At 55.3% G+C, this 17145-nt stretch overlaps 1 protein-coding gene across 2 annotated transcripts; it reads right to left on the bottom strand.

Moving 5' to 3' along the window:
- Positions 1 to 10429: 10429 nt before the first annotated feature.
- On the bottom strand, positions 10430 to 16648 carry VCPKMT (valosin containing protein lysine methyltransferase). Of its 2 annotated transcripts, none has more exons than XM_066189175.1 (6): positions 16427 to 16648; positions 16194 to 16304; positions 15660 to 15732; positions 14606 to 14725; positions 13579 to 13683; positions 10430 to 12997 (listed from the first exon to the last, which is right to left on the bottom strand). In XM_066189175.1, exons 1-6 carry the CDS (start codon positions 16636 to 16638, stop codon positions 12923 to 12925), a joined length of 696 nt encoding a protein of 231 aa, XP_066045272.1. In that variant the 5' UTR covers positions 16639 to 16648; the 3' UTR covers positions 10430 to 12922. The 2 variants fall into 2 exon arrangements, with proteins under 2 accessions (XP_066045272.1, XP_066045273.1); XM_066189176.1 differs by having other exon boundaries at positions 16221 to 16304.
- Positions 16649 to 17145: the final 497 nt, after the last annotated feature.

Here is a 17145-nt window from a genome sequence, read left to right as displayed (position 1 = left end):
CCGCATCCTTTCCCACGCCGCAGTCCCGCCGCTGACTCGGTGCCAGCGGAAGGCGCTTGCGGGGCCGTCAGGTCCGAGACAACGATTTCCCATCTTCTCTGATTGTTCGAGGCACTGCAGAGCTGTTGTCAGAGCCCGCTCCCCGTTTTGGAAAGATAATTGGAATTATGCAAATTCCGGTGCGGCACCGGTGAGTGACTGACGCGCTCCTGGCCCGGAGCTGGGCTGTTGGAGCGTGGAAGGCCCGTCCCAATCCCGGCAGAACCGGGGACTCAGAGCCCTCCTGCCGCAGCTCCCGAGCATCCCAGCCCGCTCCAAGGCTGCTCGGCAAAGCGCAGAGCTCGGCCCCTTCCTGCCCCAACACCCCGTGTTGCCAAAATTCCCGATGGTCGGGGGCTGGAGCTGTTTTGGGGATGCTGAGCTTCCCAATGGCGGCTCGGGGGGCTCTTTGGTGGGATCTGGAACACAAGGCTCGAGGGACTGGAGCAAGACTCGCTGTGAGGGTTGGCACTCTGCTGGTAGGAGCGTGGGGATGGTGCCTGGATCCGGCTGCGGTTCCCACCTGGAACGTGCTCTGGGGCACCCTTGTGACTCGGCCGTGCCGGTGGGAGCGATCCCTGCCACAGGCCGGGCTCCTCGGGACCGGGATCCTGGGAGGGGCTCGGAGGCACGGACAGGCGCTCGTGCTGCACAGAGTCCTCCCGCAAGGGAGATTTGCCAGAGGAAAGAGGGATTTTGCCGAAATAACAGCATTTCCCTCCCCACACCCATCTCAGCCTTTCCATCCGCGCGTCCCGCAGCGGTTCCTCTTTTAGCACCACGTCTCCTAAAAAAAAAAGGAAAAAAAAAAAAGAAGAAAAAAAAAAGTGTTGACTGCAGCTTTTCTGGAGGCTGCAGCGCTCCCGCCCCGGTGACTGCACAGCTCTTCCCAGCCTCCTTCCCGCTGCGGTTCCTGGGCTGAAGGCAATCTTTTCCGGTCTGATCGCATGGCCAAGGAATGTACGTGCACACACAGCGTGTCTGGAGTCGGTTAAGTGCCAAGAGCCGGGCTTTTGGGAGCAGCACGGAGGGGAAAAAAGAAAAAAACCAAAAAACGATGCCCAAGTTGCTGCTTCCCCAAGTCCCTTTGGATTTGGGACGTCGATCCGGCTGCCCCGCCGCCGACCTCGGCGTCTCCACCCGCATTGTGGGTGTGTGGCAGCGATTTCTGCCTCTCCACGGTCAATAAAGTCTTGGCCAAGTGGAACAAAAATATTCAATCCTGTTAGTTTGGAAGGTAATTCCAGCTAATAAACAAACGGGGTTGGGAGAAAAAAACAAACCCCGTTGATCCAGCGTGGCCAACGAGCGCATCATCGGCGCTCCCCAGAGACGCTGCGGAGGGGGATGAGGGTAATTAACAAAGCAATTAATGCAAGATATGAAGCTGCTTCCCAAACACACAAGGAAATCCAGGCTCCAGCTGCGCTGGCATTGCTTGTCCTGGCAGAGGCCCTGTCTGTGCTGGAAGGGGGATGCACGTGGCGTGTTGGTTTGCAGGATCCATTTTCCAGGAGAAGCAGCAGGTTGGGGATTTGGCATCTTCCAGCAGGTCCCGAAGTTCTCTGTGAGCTTTGGTGGGATCTGCGCTGCCCTCTCATAATCAAGCTGGAAAAGGCCAACTGGAGCAGGAGGACCAGCAGCTCTTCCCAGCTGCCAGGGCTGCGTGATCCGGGGCTGGAGCTCCCTGAGCATCTTTCCAGGCCAGCTGCTTTGTCAGCTTGGAGCTCTTGGAAAGAAGAATGGGATGATGTTTCTGCAGCAGAGCCAACATCCAACACGCTCAGCTTGGCTGCAGTCCATGCATGGGGCCGTGCTCAGGCCCGGAGCTGGATGGAAATGCCTTTAAATGTGGATCTGAGTTGGATCTAAATCTATTTCTGTGCTGGGGGTGAGCTGGGGGAAAGGGGGAAAAACCCCAAAGACTGCTACTGGCTCCAATTGCAAAAATTCATCTATTTTTATACATATGTATATAAATAAATGGAAAGGGTTCTCTTTTTTTGTGTTGGATGAATCCCAGATTTTATGGATCAGATAAACCCGATGACACCAAACACAGAATCCCAGAATGGTTTGGTTTCGAAGGGACTTTAAAGCTCATCAGTTCCAACTCCCTGCCACGGGCAAGGACACCTTCCACTATCCCAGGTGGCTCCAAGCCCTGTCCAACCTGGACTTGGACACTTCCAGGGATCCAGGGGTGGCCACAGCTTCTCTGGGCTGCTGGGGGCTCATGGCAAGGAAAAAAAGGCTCTGATGTGGCTCCAAGTGCTGCCACGTGATTTTTTTGGGGGCAGACACACCAGCCTTTCTTGGTTTGTGGGAACTGGATCTGGGCATTTCTGCCCTTTCTTTACACAAGCGTGAAGCCTTGGGAGCACCTCCTCATCTCCCAGCTGTGTCTTCCCGGCACCGACTCCTCTCTTCCCAAAATATCCCCTCCACAAAGCTCTCACAGCTCAGGCTGCCCCAGCAGCATTCTCAGGGCGTTGCCTGCGGGCCTTCCCACTGAATTATATATAACACTTGGGTTTGGGGTGGGATTTTTGGGAAGGAAATCTGTTGCCAAGCAATGGAGCTGTGGCCCGGCTCTCTCCTCCTAAACTGAGACTCAGAAGTGTGTGTAAAATATCTGAGACATCTCAAGTGGGGGTTGCAGGAGGCCTCATCACAGGAATGTGGTGGAAAAGCTGCTGCTGGGCTTGGGAGAAGGTTTTCCTTTCGTTTTCCAGAGCTAAAGCTGGAAGTGGAGAGTTGTTTGATCTCAGAGGAAAACAAGAGGTATGGGGGATCATAAGAAATCCCCCAAGGGTCCTGTGGGGAGTTCTCCCCATGGATTTACTCCCAGGATATATCTTGGAGAGCATGTCTAAATTACATTGGGTTTTCTCCCCAAGAGGAAGGTGGGATCAGCCCCAGCATGGAGATGTTGGGGGGGTCAATCTCAGCACCACAAACTGGAGCACGAACTGAGGCCCCCATTCATCAATCCATGGCACCCGCAGTGGGTTTGGATGAGCCAGAGGGTCAATACAGACCCACATCCCACAGCTGGGGGGCTGGCAGCGCCTGTTGGCCTCCCTGGGAAAGCTCCAGTGGGAATGTGCCAATCCAGTGACTGGCTTCATCCCAATGCATTGCCAGCACTGCAGCCCCGGGTGCAGCCCCTGTTTTGCTCCAGGCCTGGACCAGCCCCACAGGAGGGTTTCAGCTGACAGCAATCCAGAGGGATACGAAGTTTTCCTGATGTTTTCCCCAGCCGTGCAGCTTGGGAGGGAAATCCCACCGGCGTGCTTTCCTCATTAACCGCTGTCACATTTTCCAGGCAGAGCCTCGGTGTGCCAGGCGCTGATTTGCATCACCAGATCACAAGGATGTGACCTAATTAAATTTCAGTTCTTTTCAATATGATTTTCATACTCACACAAGATTTTTTTTTTTTTTTTGGACCTGTGGAACCAGCTGTCTCGGCAGGGATGTTTCAGGCTTGGAATGGAAGTGGAGAAAACATCTAATTTCCCACTGGGAGCGGCTGCGGAGGCGAGCTCTGGGGTCTTTCCTTTCTCTGCTCCCAAAGTTTGATTCACAAGAGTGAATTGTGTTATTTTTTTTTTAGGGCAGGTTTTTTTTTTTATTATTATCATTTATGCAGAAGGGAACATGTTAATCCCACCCCTTTTCCCATACAGATGGATTTAGGTCACGCTGGGAAGACGGGTGGGAGAACCTGGAGTGAACCACATCCCTCCTGGAACAAACAGCCTTCCCAGAGCTCAGCAAAGGTCCCACCATCAAACCTCAGAGCTCCCCACCAAACCCCACCAAGGCCTCTCAGCACAAGGCAAACCCAACCCATTCCATGCACCCAGACCTCTCCAGGAGTCTTTTAATCGCCCAAAAATATTATTTTGAGTCTTAATTTTCCCTGGGAAGGGCCCATTCACCAGTGAGGGTAGCGCAGGAGGGTATCCCAGCTGGTTTTTAGGCTGAACGAGCAGAATCCCCCGCGTTTTCCCGTTGCCATGGCAAGGGGCAGAGCTGGGATTTTTGTGCATGGGTCGGTAAATCCGGCCCGTTCTGCACGGCTGATTTGCCCTCCAATTAATTAAGGGCATTCTTCACTTCCCCTCGCAATTAACATAAAGAAAACCCAATTAACTCCTGCCCAGTGGACGCCGAGCACCGCCTTGGGCAGCGAGAAACCTCCCTGCTCTCCTGCGGGAAAAATCCAAAGATTGTCCAGCTGACCACAGACCCCACACCGGAGCCCAGAGCCTGTTGTGTTCCCATCCCTATGGAACCACCCAGTTCTCCCTGAGTGAAATCACATCCTTGCCTTTGCCAGAGCTGATGATGCTGGCTGTGAGCTGGGAATTGGGGTGGAGAAGGAGATTTGGGTGGAAAAGGAGATTTCTGGCCACCCTCAGGCAGGCTGCTGCCTCTTCCCACAGCTCCTGGGCCGTGGTGGTCGCTTTGCCGAGAGCCTGGAGCAAAGCAGGTACAAAGGGCACTTCTGATGGTCACTCATCCTCCTTTTTCTAGCTGGAGCCACGAGTCTGGGGCAGCCTGCGAGCAGAGTCTGGGAGCAGAGTCTCTCTGTCCACGGCATCCCCGCCCCGGTGGCCACGCCTGGAATCGCTGCCATGAGGTGCGGCAGGTATTTCCTGTTCCCGGACTGCTCCGACTTGTCCTGCACGGCTCCGGCTGCCCCCAGCAGCTCCCGGCTCTCCCAGCTGGATTTGGGTCCTGCATGACCAGTGTGGCTGCAAGGACGAGCTCTGCTCTCTCCAGTCTCCCAAAATAAATATGGGAGGAGGGAGGGGACGGCAGTGGCCTGCCAAGATAAAGGGTGAGCGGTGACATGGTCTGCTGCCTCACCAAATCCTTGGGATTTGCCCCCAGGATTTGCCTCTGGAATTCCCGCACTGCCCACGACACGCTGAATTTGCCTCAGCCAGGGGATGCCTGGTCTCTGAACAGGGAGGTGACTTGGTGACTTCCAGCTACTGTCCTACGTCACTTTCTCACCTCCACTGGCTTCTGAATTTTGGTTTGTTTGGATAAACCGTGCTCTGGGCTGGTTTACCAGCTCCCAGATGACCTGGAGCACATCCAGTGTCCTCCCCAAGCTGGGAACTGCCAGAAAACCCAAGTGCTGGCACTCCCAAGCTTTTTTTTTGTTAGTTTAACACTTTTTAAGCGTTCGCGTCCAGTGCATTGGGCAAACCTGGAGCATCCTTTATTTCCAGCACCGAGCTCTGAGCCTGAGGAGAGCTGGAAGTTTGTCCATGGAGGGGGGCCAATCCCATGTCCCCCGCACCCTGCCCAGGGCCACCCGCGGCGCTGCGACAAAGTCGTCACACAATTACACCGACGGCAATTCCTGAACGTCCAGCCCCGACCACGACATCCAAGCCTGTTCCTCAGCCCCTGCCAATAATCCTCGGGGACAAAAGACCCCGAAGGCAGCTCCCGCCCCCGCCTGTAATTCCTCCCCTTCACCCTAATCCCCGGCCCTTCTGTCGCAGCGGCCAAATCCAATTAACCGTGCAAGGATCGCGCTCCGCCGGCGTTCAAATGCAGTCGCGGGAGCCCTTGGGATGGCTGGGGTGGCAAAGCCGGGGGTGGAGGAGCCCTCCATGCCTTGAGTGGTGTTTATTCCCAAAAAAATATTTTCTGAGAGCAGGGAGTTGTTTCTGGGCAAGGAGTGAGGGAGGGGAGGCGGTCTGGGACTCGTGGCTGTCACTCTGCTCAGGCTGACTCCTTTTTTCCCAGTTGGCTTGGTTGTGGTAGCAGCTTCCAAGGCCCCACTCCAAACACCCACGTGGGTCCCGCTCGTCCTCCAAGATTTATTATTCACTTGCTCAGGGTTTGCCATGAGCCTCTGAGCACTCTTACACGTCTGGTGGCAGAGGAAGATGCTCTGGTCCACCTCCAACCTGGCATGGGGGATGGCTGGGGATTGGAAGGATGTTTTCCAACCTGGCTGCACTCCCAAGGGTCCCAAGTTTTTTCCCCATGATCTTGTTTGCCAAGAAGAAAAGAAGACTCAGCATGGAGTTAGCACAAATTTAGGACAGTCTCAGCGAGCCCCCACCAGGACCAGAGTGCAGGCAAAGAAAAAACCCAATGGTTTGGATTTGCAGCTTTTGCCGGGCTGAACTCAAGCTGCAACTGGGATGTGAAATCAGGTAATTTTGGGATGGTGAAGCCCCTGGGATAGAAAGGAGAAGGGGGGCAAGGGGAACTGGAGGGTGCAAAGGCAGCAGGACAATGAGGAAGGGCTTTGGTGGTGGCATGGAGGATGTGCCAGGGAGACACTGCTTTTCCAGGCACAGACTGGGTAAAAGGTGAGTAACTGATGGTTGGCCCCAGGAGCTGCAGAAGGACCAGGCTGTGCCTTAAGTGAGGCGGAGAAACACGTGGAAACAGAGGCTGAGTGCGAGGGGACGAGGTCCAACCGGCCAGGGGACGGCTGCAGGCGGCACATTGACCACTGGCAGCTGCTCCCAGACCCGAGCTAATGTTTAGCTTTGGACTTTGCCAAGTTGTCCAAGGGGCAAAGGAGGAGGAGGGCGGGTGACCCAAGGGGGGTGGAAGGTGGCTGCGAGCTGGGCCAGTGCCCAGGGCTGTGACTCCTGCACGAGCTCTGGCTCAGAGGGAGACATTTCTGGGAGTAGTTTCTGCTGGTTTGGTCCTGGTTCAGCAGGACATTCCCTGACAAGGCCTTGCTGAGCTCCTCCATTTAGCTCAGCTCCTCCTGATGTGTTTTATTCCCAACACATCGGGCTCCAGACAGCATCTGCAAGGGCTGCACTGAGGGGACACTGTCGCGGGCAGGGTGAGGAGCCTGGTGGCATCAGTGACGAGGCTGCAAACGTGTCCCCAGCGCTGGCCCAAGGCTGAGCACATCCCATTGGCCTGGATAACCCACCCTGGCAGGTGCCTCATCTCTATTTAAACCCCTTCTCCTGGGATGTAATTAAGGACGTGTCTATTAATTGCTGTGTCACATCAGCCCGGATCGTCCCTGTCACCACCGGTGCTCCCCGGGCAGCTCCCACTGGATCACTGCCACGTGTCTCCTCTCCGTCCCCACCACCTCTACCCTCACATTTTGAGTCCTACCTTCCCAGGCAATTTTGCACCTTCTCCAATCCCAGATTATTCTAATGACACCGTGGAAGAGCTAAAAATAGGAGAAAGGCATTTTCTGCCTCTCCCCCACCAGGCGCCGTCGGGAGCGCGGGGACGGCACCGGCAGTGGGAGCCTCTGAGGTGTTTGCAGGGAGCGTTTGGAGAGTATCACACCTCCCCTTTCCCTTCCCAGCCCTGGATCTTTAAATATCTGGCCCAAATCCACACGAGCCTGTAGCTGCTTAACTCCTTCCTTGCACTCAAAATCCAAATTGGGCACCTGGATGGGATGGAGGACGTGGGGAGGTGGGTGCAAAACACTCCTGAGTGTACCAAACCTGCAGGAGTGACTCAGCCATGGTGTGGGTGGTGGAATCCTCTTGGGCTTCCCTGGGGAACTCCTGGCTCCAGTGGGAAGCTTCCGGCTCCTGTGGGATTCACAGAGCCTGCCTGTCCCATCCCACTGGATTTCCTCTCCTGCCAGCGCTCCTGGATGTCTCAGGGTCCTGCATGTGCCAGAAAATGCCGTGGGAAGCAACATCTGAATCCACGCTGTTCTCCCTAAAATGCACGTCCCAAAAAAGTGATGGACTCACTCAAGAATGGTGCGCTCCCCAAAAAAGTGATGCCCCCAAACCAGCCATGCTGGATTTAGCATTTCAACATGCTCGGCAGGGTGAAGGAGCAGCCCTGGGGCAGCTGTTCCAGGTTATTGCTGGTTTTTATTTTATTTAAGGCGTCCTATGGGATCCTGCTCTCAACAAGGGTGAGCCTGGGAATCCACAGGAAAGCGTGGACAACATTCCTCCACATGATCCTGCCGTCAGCTGGGTCGGGCTGGCACTGCTGGGCTGGGCAGGGGAAACTGTCACCAACTTCACCCACAGCTCCAGACTGGATTCCCAGAGCCTGCACTGGGATTGGGTCCGCGCACCGCTCCGGGACTGGAAAGCGGAGCTGGCGGGAGGGCACGGATGCACGTGGAGAAGCAGGGAGCAGCCAGGGAAGCCCCAGCACGGACACAGCAGCACCGTTCATCCTCTTGGGACGCCGAGATCCAAACGGGAGCGGGATTCAGCGCCTGCTCCAAAGGTGTCAGGGACAGGATTGTGCTGATGCTGGAGGTGGGATAGGCTTGGAAGGCCGGGCAGGGCGGGAGGAGAAGCGGCCGCTCGCTGCCCCGCAGTGGGAACAGAAACGCCGTGAGCCGGTGGGGATTGCACTGGAGCGGAGCAGGGATGGATGAGCCAGAGGATTCGGGCACAATGGGAAGCGCGGGCTCAGCAGGGCCGGGGACACGCAGGGACAGGGACGTGCCGGCATGGGGCCTCAAGGCTGCCGGCGCTGCATCACCCTGAGCAAACCTTCCTCCAGGGCAGACGCGGAACAGAGGGAAGGAAGGACGTGGCTTTTTATTTTCCGCTTGGAGAGGAAGGGAACGGGTGAATTCATGGCAGCGTGCACGGACAGGGCTCTGCCACGCGTCCTCCCGGACACGGGGCCGGCCTGCACCTCCCACTGGCGCTGGCAGGGCACCAGGGAGCACATCCCAGCCCGGCCGCTTCCTCATGGCACCCCCACTTCCCTCCTGCCCACTGCTGCCTTCTCACTTCCGCAGCCTTGCCCAGTTTATAAGTTTCCTTTTTTTTTATATAAACCCCCGAAAAAGCAAAGAATAAAGAAACAGCCACACCAAAGCAGGAGCCCTGTTTCACCTCGTGACTCCGAGTCACCCCAATTCCCCATCGGAGCTGGTGAGGGCAGGAATAACTGGCACAGGATAATTACAGGGCTGAGGATGGAGGTGCTGCCTGGCCATGAGGTCCCGCAGCGCACAGGGATGGGAGAGACCTCCCACGGCAAACCCGGGGTGGACTCAGACATCCATCCCACAGGGGAATTTGGGAAACGTCCTCCAAAAATGTCACTCCACAGGGCAAAACAGTTTGACAGAATTTCAGCCACTGCTTTCTCTGCTCGTTGTCGTCTTCTACTTCACAGGGGATGGTGGCTGGGACAAGCTGATCCTCAGGAGAAGACACTAAACTTGGACACACATGTGGATCACCATCACCCTGGAGGTCCTGGTCACTCCCTGGGGCTGGAAACCACAGCTCTGGCTGCCCACAGGTGCAGGAACAGGAGCCCCAGGGCCTCTGTGCTGCACAAAACTCATGCTTTGCATGGCCTCAGAAAAGAAACTTTCTTTTTTTTGTTACAGGATGTGAAAGGAGACTACAAGACCGCGGTCCCACGGCTTCCCCAGCCCAGGCTGACAGGGCACTGCAGCAGCAGCAAGCAGATCAAACTGACACCATGTCAGAGGGGAAGGCTGGGATCCCCCTCCTGGCATCCCACACTCGTGGGGCAGCGCTGGGAACATGTGCTGGGTCAAGGAGCCACATCCACACCACCACTGTCACCAAGGAGTGTCCTCATCCCCCAGGTGGGGCTGCCAAAACACCCGGGGTTTGAAATCACGAAATCCCTGAATGGTTTGGGGTGGAAGGGACCTCAAAGCTCATCTTGTTCCACTCCAACTTCCACTATCCAAGGTTGATCCAAGCTCTGTCCAAGCTTGCCTTGGACACTTCCAGGGATCCGGGGGCAGCCGCAGCTGCTCTGGGCACCCTGTGCCAGGGCCCCCCCACCCTCAGAACCAAAAATTTCTCCCTAATATCCAGTCTAACCCTGGCCTCTGGCAGCGGGAAGCCATTCCCCCTGGTCCAGGCCCTCCATGCGCTGCCCAGCTCCCAGGGGGGCAGGTGCAGCAGGGATGGGAGACCCCCAGCTGTGAGCTCCTGTCACTGAGCTGGTGACTGGCTGTCACCCTGCCGTTGTCACTGTGCTGTTTGCTCAGTGGGGCTCAGGAAATGGCACAACAGCAGCAGCAGCAGCAACCACAGAACGAACCCAAGACACATTTTAACGGTGCAGTTTGCCCACGGACCAGGAGCCCACTGCAGCTGGGGGGCGCAGGAGCAGATCCACAGGAATAAAAATCTTCTTCCTTAATGCTACAGGAAAAAGTAAGATTTCATTTTCAAAGAGGAGAATCCATTTGTCCAGGACCTCATGCCATGGAAAATGATTACACAGCTGGGGAGGACGCTTTCCCAAGCACAGCCACCAGCCCTGTGGGATGTGTGGGAGCAGGTCCTGGCCTCACACAGCCCCAGGGGGCTCTGCAGCAGCACTGGGAATCACTCATGGATGGCTGGATCTGGACACTGGCCCTCTTTCTGGCAGCTACCCTGCTTGTCCTAGAGAAGGGAGAAACGCCCATGCAGCACCGTGGCTCCTGCAGTTTGTGACTGATAGCATGACAGGAAGAAATCAGTGATGGATGTGGCTGGCGCTGAGCTGGCATTGCACACTGTGCTCCCTTCCTGGACTGCACGCCCTCGATCCAAGTGGAACTGGAACAGCTCCACTGGCTGTCACAGCCAGGAGTGAGCAGCCCAGCAAAGCCCCAGAGGCAGCACGGGATGGTGGCACTGCCGTTGCTGTCACCAGAGGGACAGGGCAGGGCAGAGCCACCCTCCAGGGCTGCGGGCTGACCCAGCACAGGAGCTCTCCCAGGAAAATCACACGTGATCTCTGCACCCACAGCCCACACAGTTTCCCATTGCCTGAGCTGGTGTTGAAACCAAGCCAGAAAATTATCCACAATTTAAGCGTGACTTTAGGCAAACGCCTCAAACTCCCAAATGTCTCTGCCTGTGACACCAAACCGGCTCCCGCAGCAGCAGCACAGGGAGGGTTCCTGCTCTCTCCTGTGGGGACACAACCAAATCTCAGCAGGTGAGGCACAGGCTGGGTCCTCGGCTGGGATGTGGTGGATTTGGTGCTGCTGGTTCCCAGCACAGCCAGCCTGGAGGCAGAGCCCAGGGATGAGCTCTCGTGTGTGGAGAGCTGGCACAGATTTGGGCTGGCGTGGCAGGAGGGACCGCAAGGGACAGGAGTTCTCCAGAGCACCTGCTGTGCGCCCAGAGGCCAGGCAGAGGCTGACTTCTGTCACAGCCAGACTTCTCCAAAGAGCCCCTGTGTTTAATGGAAGTGGCACCAAAACATGCTCTCTCTCCAAGCAATCAGGACAAATCCAACTGGGACAAACGGGACAGGTGAGAGAACAGAGAGGCTGGCAAGAAGCAGGATCACCACCTCCCTCGCATCCCTTTTTCCGTGAGGGCTCCACACCCTCTCCCAGCTCAGAGCAGGCACCACCAGCCTCTCCAGACACAGTGGAGCCGAGCCCCAGGAGGATCCCATCACCCCCCTTGCCAAAAGCCCTTTTCTCTCCCCAAAAGGCAGCTGTTTCACGTGGTGGCTCTGGGGACAGGCGGCCCCTCCCTGCTGCCCTGGTTAGCGGCGGTTTCCTCTCCACAGCTGCGGAGGAGCAGCAGCAGCAGTTGGGTTTTACATCCCCCTTCCCCGGGTGCAGCTGGTGACAGGAGGTGACGCAGGAGGTGACATGACCCAGCCCCCTCCCACGAGGTCTCTGTCACCCAGGGACAGTCACAACCTGAGCCCAAAGCAGAGCAGCAGCCAGCAGGGAAGCAAAAGCACAACTTCCTCCCTTTATCTTCTGAAGAAGAGATCCGAGCCCTGTGCAAAAGGAAGTGCTGATACCACACGTCCTGTAGATGAAACACAGTTGTTCCATCAGCTCCAAACCCCTGGGAAAAGGCTGCTCCCCTCTGCTTTAGCCCCACCACCAAACAGAGTGCCAGAGCATCCCAGTGTGACACCGTCCCTTTGCACTTTGGGACATCATCCCTGCCACTGCTGGGATCTGGGGATCTTTTCCTCCTTTTTCTGGAATAAGAGCTTCCACCCGGGAATCCACGTCGGTGTAAACATTCCAGTGAATCCCTTCCTGCAGGCCACTGGGTAATTAAGGAGCTCTTCTCCTAACAAGGTAACAAATAACACGTGCGGTTTGACAAATTAAATTCTCGCGTTCCCTAATCATCGCCGCCGCTCTCGGCAAGCCAGGACAGTGCTTCGGGATGTGGGAAATGCGCAAGGAATTCTCTTACTGGAGATAAAGGGAGCCTGAACTCAGAGCAGGTGCGGCAAAGTCCTGGGAGCCTGCAAACAAAGCTCTTCCCAACCCAGCAGTTTTTTAGAGAAAACTCACAGAGTAACTCGTGCCTCCGTCACAGACCCAACTTCCACCACAGAAAAGTGAGAATTCCTGCAAAATTCCTCCTCCAAGCCACCACTGTGCTCCAAGAGGCAGGAACACTGAAAGCCACAAGGAACCTGCTCACCCAGAATAAGCTGAAGGCGTCAAACTTCAACGCTGGATTTTTACACTGGAAAAGCACAGGTGAAAACACAAGGCAGAACCATTTTTTTATCTGTGCAGGAAGCACCACCACAACAGCCCCAACACCTGGAACGAGCCTCCGAAGAGGGAGTGACAGGGAATGAATGAAGAACCCACCATCCGAAACCCATCTCCCGTGCCAAAGTTTTATTGAGCGGCCGGTTTGAGGCGCTCCTGGAGTTTTCCCGTCTCGGAGGTTTCGGCGCGGCGCCCCGGGGTGGGCACACACAGCGGCCGCCCAGCAGAGGCCCCGCACACGCCGCTCCGGCTCCATTCCCACCTCCGCGGGCACGGCCAGCCCGCAGTTGTCCGGCCGGAAGGCGCTGTCAGACACCGCCGCCGAGTCCCGCCAGCGACACGGGCGCAGAGGAGTCACAACCGCGCCGCAGACGCAGTCCCGCTGCGGGGTTATCCCATCCCCTCTTCTCCACAGCTCTGCCAGCGGAGAGATCCTGGGCTCAAAGGCATCACGGGGGGGGAATTCTGTCGAGAGATTTTCACAAAGGTGACTGATTCTGTTCGAGAGCCGAGCCTGCGCGTTGCGTCGGCACAATGTGCAAAATGTTTTCTTCGCGCTTCATCTATTAACCCCAAAACGATCCAAGCGATCCTGGCAGCTGCTGAGTATCAGATCTAGAGGCTGGTTTTGAGGAGAGCGTGGCACAGCAGTGCCAAAAGCAGCACCAGGCATTTTATTAGTTTGGTGCCTCCAAACTCCAGTTTGGAGGTCCCATCCCACCAGCACATGGAAGCAGGAGAAGTGCGAAGCAAAAGAGGAAGGCAGGAGCACCAGGTTTGGGAACAAAGCAGCTCCTTTGTACAGCAGGGATCCAGGCTGTGCTTCCACAGGGTCCCTAATTTCACAGTCAGCACGGAGCTCCACCTCTGGAATGCTCACACTGTATCAAGGAAACAGCAAGCTCTGGGAATTCCTGGCAGCAGTCGCTGTGCTGGTGCCATGAAACCATTCCAGCGGAAGGTGTCCCTGCCCATGGAGTGGGATGAGATGAGCTTTAAGGTCCTTTCCCAACAACCCAGAGCATCCCAGGATCCTGTGCACCTACCGTGGGCTTCCTGTGGATGGTCAGGATGTGGATGTCTTCGCTCCGATACTCCTCGTCGTGCCTGTCCAGGGGAATTGTTTCCAGCTCAAAGTCCCTCTGGAGCAGCTGTTCCACAAAGAACAGGTCCACAAAGGCTTCCACAGCCATTCCAGACATTTCCCCTCCCCATGCAGCACCTCACCCTCATTTAAACTGCTCCAGCACTAACTCGAAGCTACAGACACCTGCAATGCTCCAGGAAAATCTACTGAAGCTTGGGGTAAAACACTCCTGGAGAGACTTAAAGGATGTGTTCAAGTGGCACTTTGGGGGACATGGGTTAGTGGTGGCCTTGGCAGTGCTTGGACTTGATGATCTCAGAGGACTTTTCCAACCTAAATGGTTCTGTGAATCCATGATTTTGCCTCAATGCCTGAAATGCGAAGCCAAACCACAGCACCTGCCTGTCTGCCAACCTTCTCAACTGAAATGCAGAGGAGAGAAAAAAAAAAAACCTCTAAAATCCCCCAGCATCAGCTCTGGGATGTGCTCAGATTGCCTGGACTGAACCCAAGGCAAGGAAGGAAATAAATCACAAAAAAAAAAAAAAAAAAGAGCAGAAGTCAGCCAGAAACACCAACACCTGTTGAGTTTATGGTGGGAGCAGCAGAGCTGAGCACAGCCCTCCTCACTGCCAGGGCGCCACAAGAGTGTGAGGCACTAATTATCAAACAGGTGCTTTGATTAACACCTACCAGCCCCCTGGAATTCTCACCCTTTCCCCCTTTTTTTTTGCAATATTCCAGTTATTCCGTAGAGTTAAATGTGCACTGACCATCATCCCCCCGCACAGAGTGTTCCTTTTCCTCCCCTGCACACAAGATACACCTGGAACATTCAATTAAAACACCTATTAATGGGCTCTCATTAGAGAGAAGGATTTTTTTTTTTTTTTCAGAAGCACCTCTTATCACTCAGGAGAGAGTTTTGAGTTCCTGAGCAAAACTTTGAACAGCCTAAAAAGAAAATGTGCTTAAATCTCACTCACTTCAAAGTATTTTCTCTCAATTTCAGGGTTCTTCCCCATAGTCCTCTGCTCATAGCAGCACAGGACACGAGTGTCGGGGCCTGTCAGGTCCTTCAGGGTCTTCAGCAACGGCTCCAAGGACTGCCCAAAAAAGGTGAAACGTTTCCCACGTGGATTTCAAGTTCATTTCACTGGTTCTGATACCCTCTAGCTAAAGTCTTCACCCAAGAGAGAAGCTCTGCAGGGAGTTATTTTTAGTACTTTAACTGGGACGAGAAGACCATGGGGAGAAAGTTGGGAAGCAGAGGAGAAACGGGGACTCACAGGAGAAGAGTTTCCCCACACTGACCAAGAAAACTGAACTGGAATCCAAGCCAGAAACATCCCACACTGCTGAGTGGGCACTTCCTCCAGGCACACAACAATGAGTATTCCTCGGGGTGTCCCAAAAGTGAGAGTTTTCTCAATTATTCCTGGAGGATGGCTCAGATCCAGACCACAATGGAGGGAAATGGGAGCAGCAGGCAGGGACTCAATGCCAGGGGCTGGTAAAGCCATTGGAAGGGCACTGGGGCACGGGGTTTTTCAGGTGATTTTCCTTTTCCTGCAGCTTCCCTCAGCTCTCCACGGACACCCTACACAGCTCCAGCTGAGGGCACGAGGCAGACTACAACAACCACTCAGCTGGAGCAGGATTTCTCCTCTTGCCTTCCCAAGGAAAGCGTGAGGAGCAGCCAAACAGCAGATGTAGCACTTGTAAATTTCATTTACCAGTGATTTCAACAGTTCCCATTTTGCTTCACCCTTCCCAATGTTAAAAAAAAAAGGGCAGGGGGAGAAGGCACAAACATTCAATTTAGGATTTTTAACATAAAAATAGCCCCTGGTTCTATGTCAAATGGCCTTACATCTATTAAAAACGCCTTTTTCCAGTCTTGTTCTACATATTCTTATAAACCACAGGGACCATGACATGAGCACAGTATTCATCTGAACACTTCTCATACTGAAAACACTGATCCCGCCCCCTTCTCAAGAAACCTTTTTGCAGGGGTTTAGCCAAGTCCTCATTTACCTCCTCATAGTAAATGCAATCAGCCATGAGTATATAATCAGGGGGAGGCTGAAATTCCGTTACATCTTCACCCCTACAAAAAACAAACAAGAGAAACACCAACAAAAAGTGAAAAGAAGCTTTAGCAATAACGCTAAAGGACCGAGCACGAAGTTAACTACTCTGTTATCATATTAAGTTTTCCTCTCACAGTGGTGTTTTGAAGTTATTGAGCAATTTAACAAAGCCAGTGCAGAATCACAGAATCCCCAAAGGGTCTGGGGTTGGAAGGGATGTTAAATCCCATCCCATTCCACCCCTGCCACGGACAGGGACACTCCCCACTATCCCAGGCTGCTCCAACCTGGCCTTGGACACTTCCAGGCATCCAGAGGCAGCCACAGCAAATCTGGGAATTCCATTCTAAGACCTCCCCACCCTCCCAGCCAGGAATTCCCGACTCCCAACATCCCATCCAAACCGACTCTTTTCCAACCTGAACCCAGACACCCCATTAAACCCGACCAGAGGCATTAAACAAAGGCTCATACAAACCATTTCAGTACCTTGGCTCGCACTGACCCTGTGACCAGGTGCTTGTTATTCTCAATATTAACCATCAACAGCTCCTGCAGCTCCTCCAGGTCCGTGACGGTCACGTTCGCCCTACAACACACACACACACGCGGTTAGGGAACAACGCGATGGCAAGAGACAGAAAACAGGGTTTCAAGGAAAAGAGAGGTTCTGAGGGAAGAAGACAGCGCCGGCCAGGGCCTCCCGCTCACCCCAACGTGGCTGCCATGATGCCGACGGCGCCGGTGCCCGCGCCCAGCTCCAGGACGTGGCGACGGGCGAGGGGACAAGCGCCGGTCTCCAAGAACTTGGCGAGCACCAGCGCGGCGTCCCACACCACACAGCCCACGCCGCCGGCCGCCCGCTGCTCCAGGCGCAGCGCCGGCCCGCCGCGCCGCTCCAGCTCCCGGACAAAGCCCGCCATGGCCGCGGCTCTGAGGCGGCGCGGCCCCTCCTCGTCCCGCCCCCGCCCCGCCCCGCCCCCGCCCCGCCCCGCCCCGCCCCCGCCCCGCCCCGCCCCGCCCCGCCCCGCCCCGCGCCGGGGGGAAATGGCGGCCGCGCCCTGAGGGCGCCCGCTCTCCGCCGGGTGGGGAGGTTTATTCCGGCCGGGTTTATCCCGGGATTCCGTCAGTGGCGTGCGGCCGGAAGGATTCCGGCATTTCGTTTACCAGGCGAAAGTATTCCGGGATCACGCCGGCAGTGTCCCTGAGGGAACGCGGAACCCTCAGGACCCCGCTCCCCTCATCGCTCCTGAAGGTTTTAGTACAAACCGCCCTCGCGCAAGTTACAGAAGGTCTTAAAAAAACCTACAAAAAAGGTCTAAATAAACCTACAAAAACGGTCTTTAAAAACCTACAAAAAAGGTCTAAATAAACCTACAAAAAAGGTCTAAATAAACCTACAAAAAAGGTCTTAATAAACCTACCAAAAA

Source organism: Chamaea fasciata, unplaced genomic scaffold (assembly GCF_029207755.1).
Source record: "Chamaea fasciata isolate MVZ Bird 193981 ecotype frontalis unplaced genomic scaffold, bChaFas1.0.hap1 SCAF_7, whole genome shotgun sequence".
Taxonomy (NCBI): domain Eukaryota; kingdom Metazoa; phylum Chordata; class Aves; order Passeriformes; family Sylviidae; genus Chamaea; species Chamaea fasciata.
Note: the sequence above shows the minus strand (reverse complement) of the source record. Positions and strands in the feature narration are given on the sequence as shown.

Coding starts and splice junctions, on each gene's coding strand:
- VCPKMT (XM_066189175.1), bottom strand. CDS start 16,638: ATGGCGGGCTTTGTCCGGGAGCTGGAGCGGCGCGGCGGGCCGGCGCTG. Junction 16,305..16,426: donor ATCATGGCAGCCACGTTGGG/GTGAGCGGGAGG, acceptor TGTGTGTTGTAG/GGCGAACGTGACCGTCACGG. Junction 15,733..16,193: donor CGAGCCAAGGTACTGAAATG/GTTTGTATGAGC, acceptor TGTTTTTTGTAG/GGGTGAAGATGTAACGGAAT.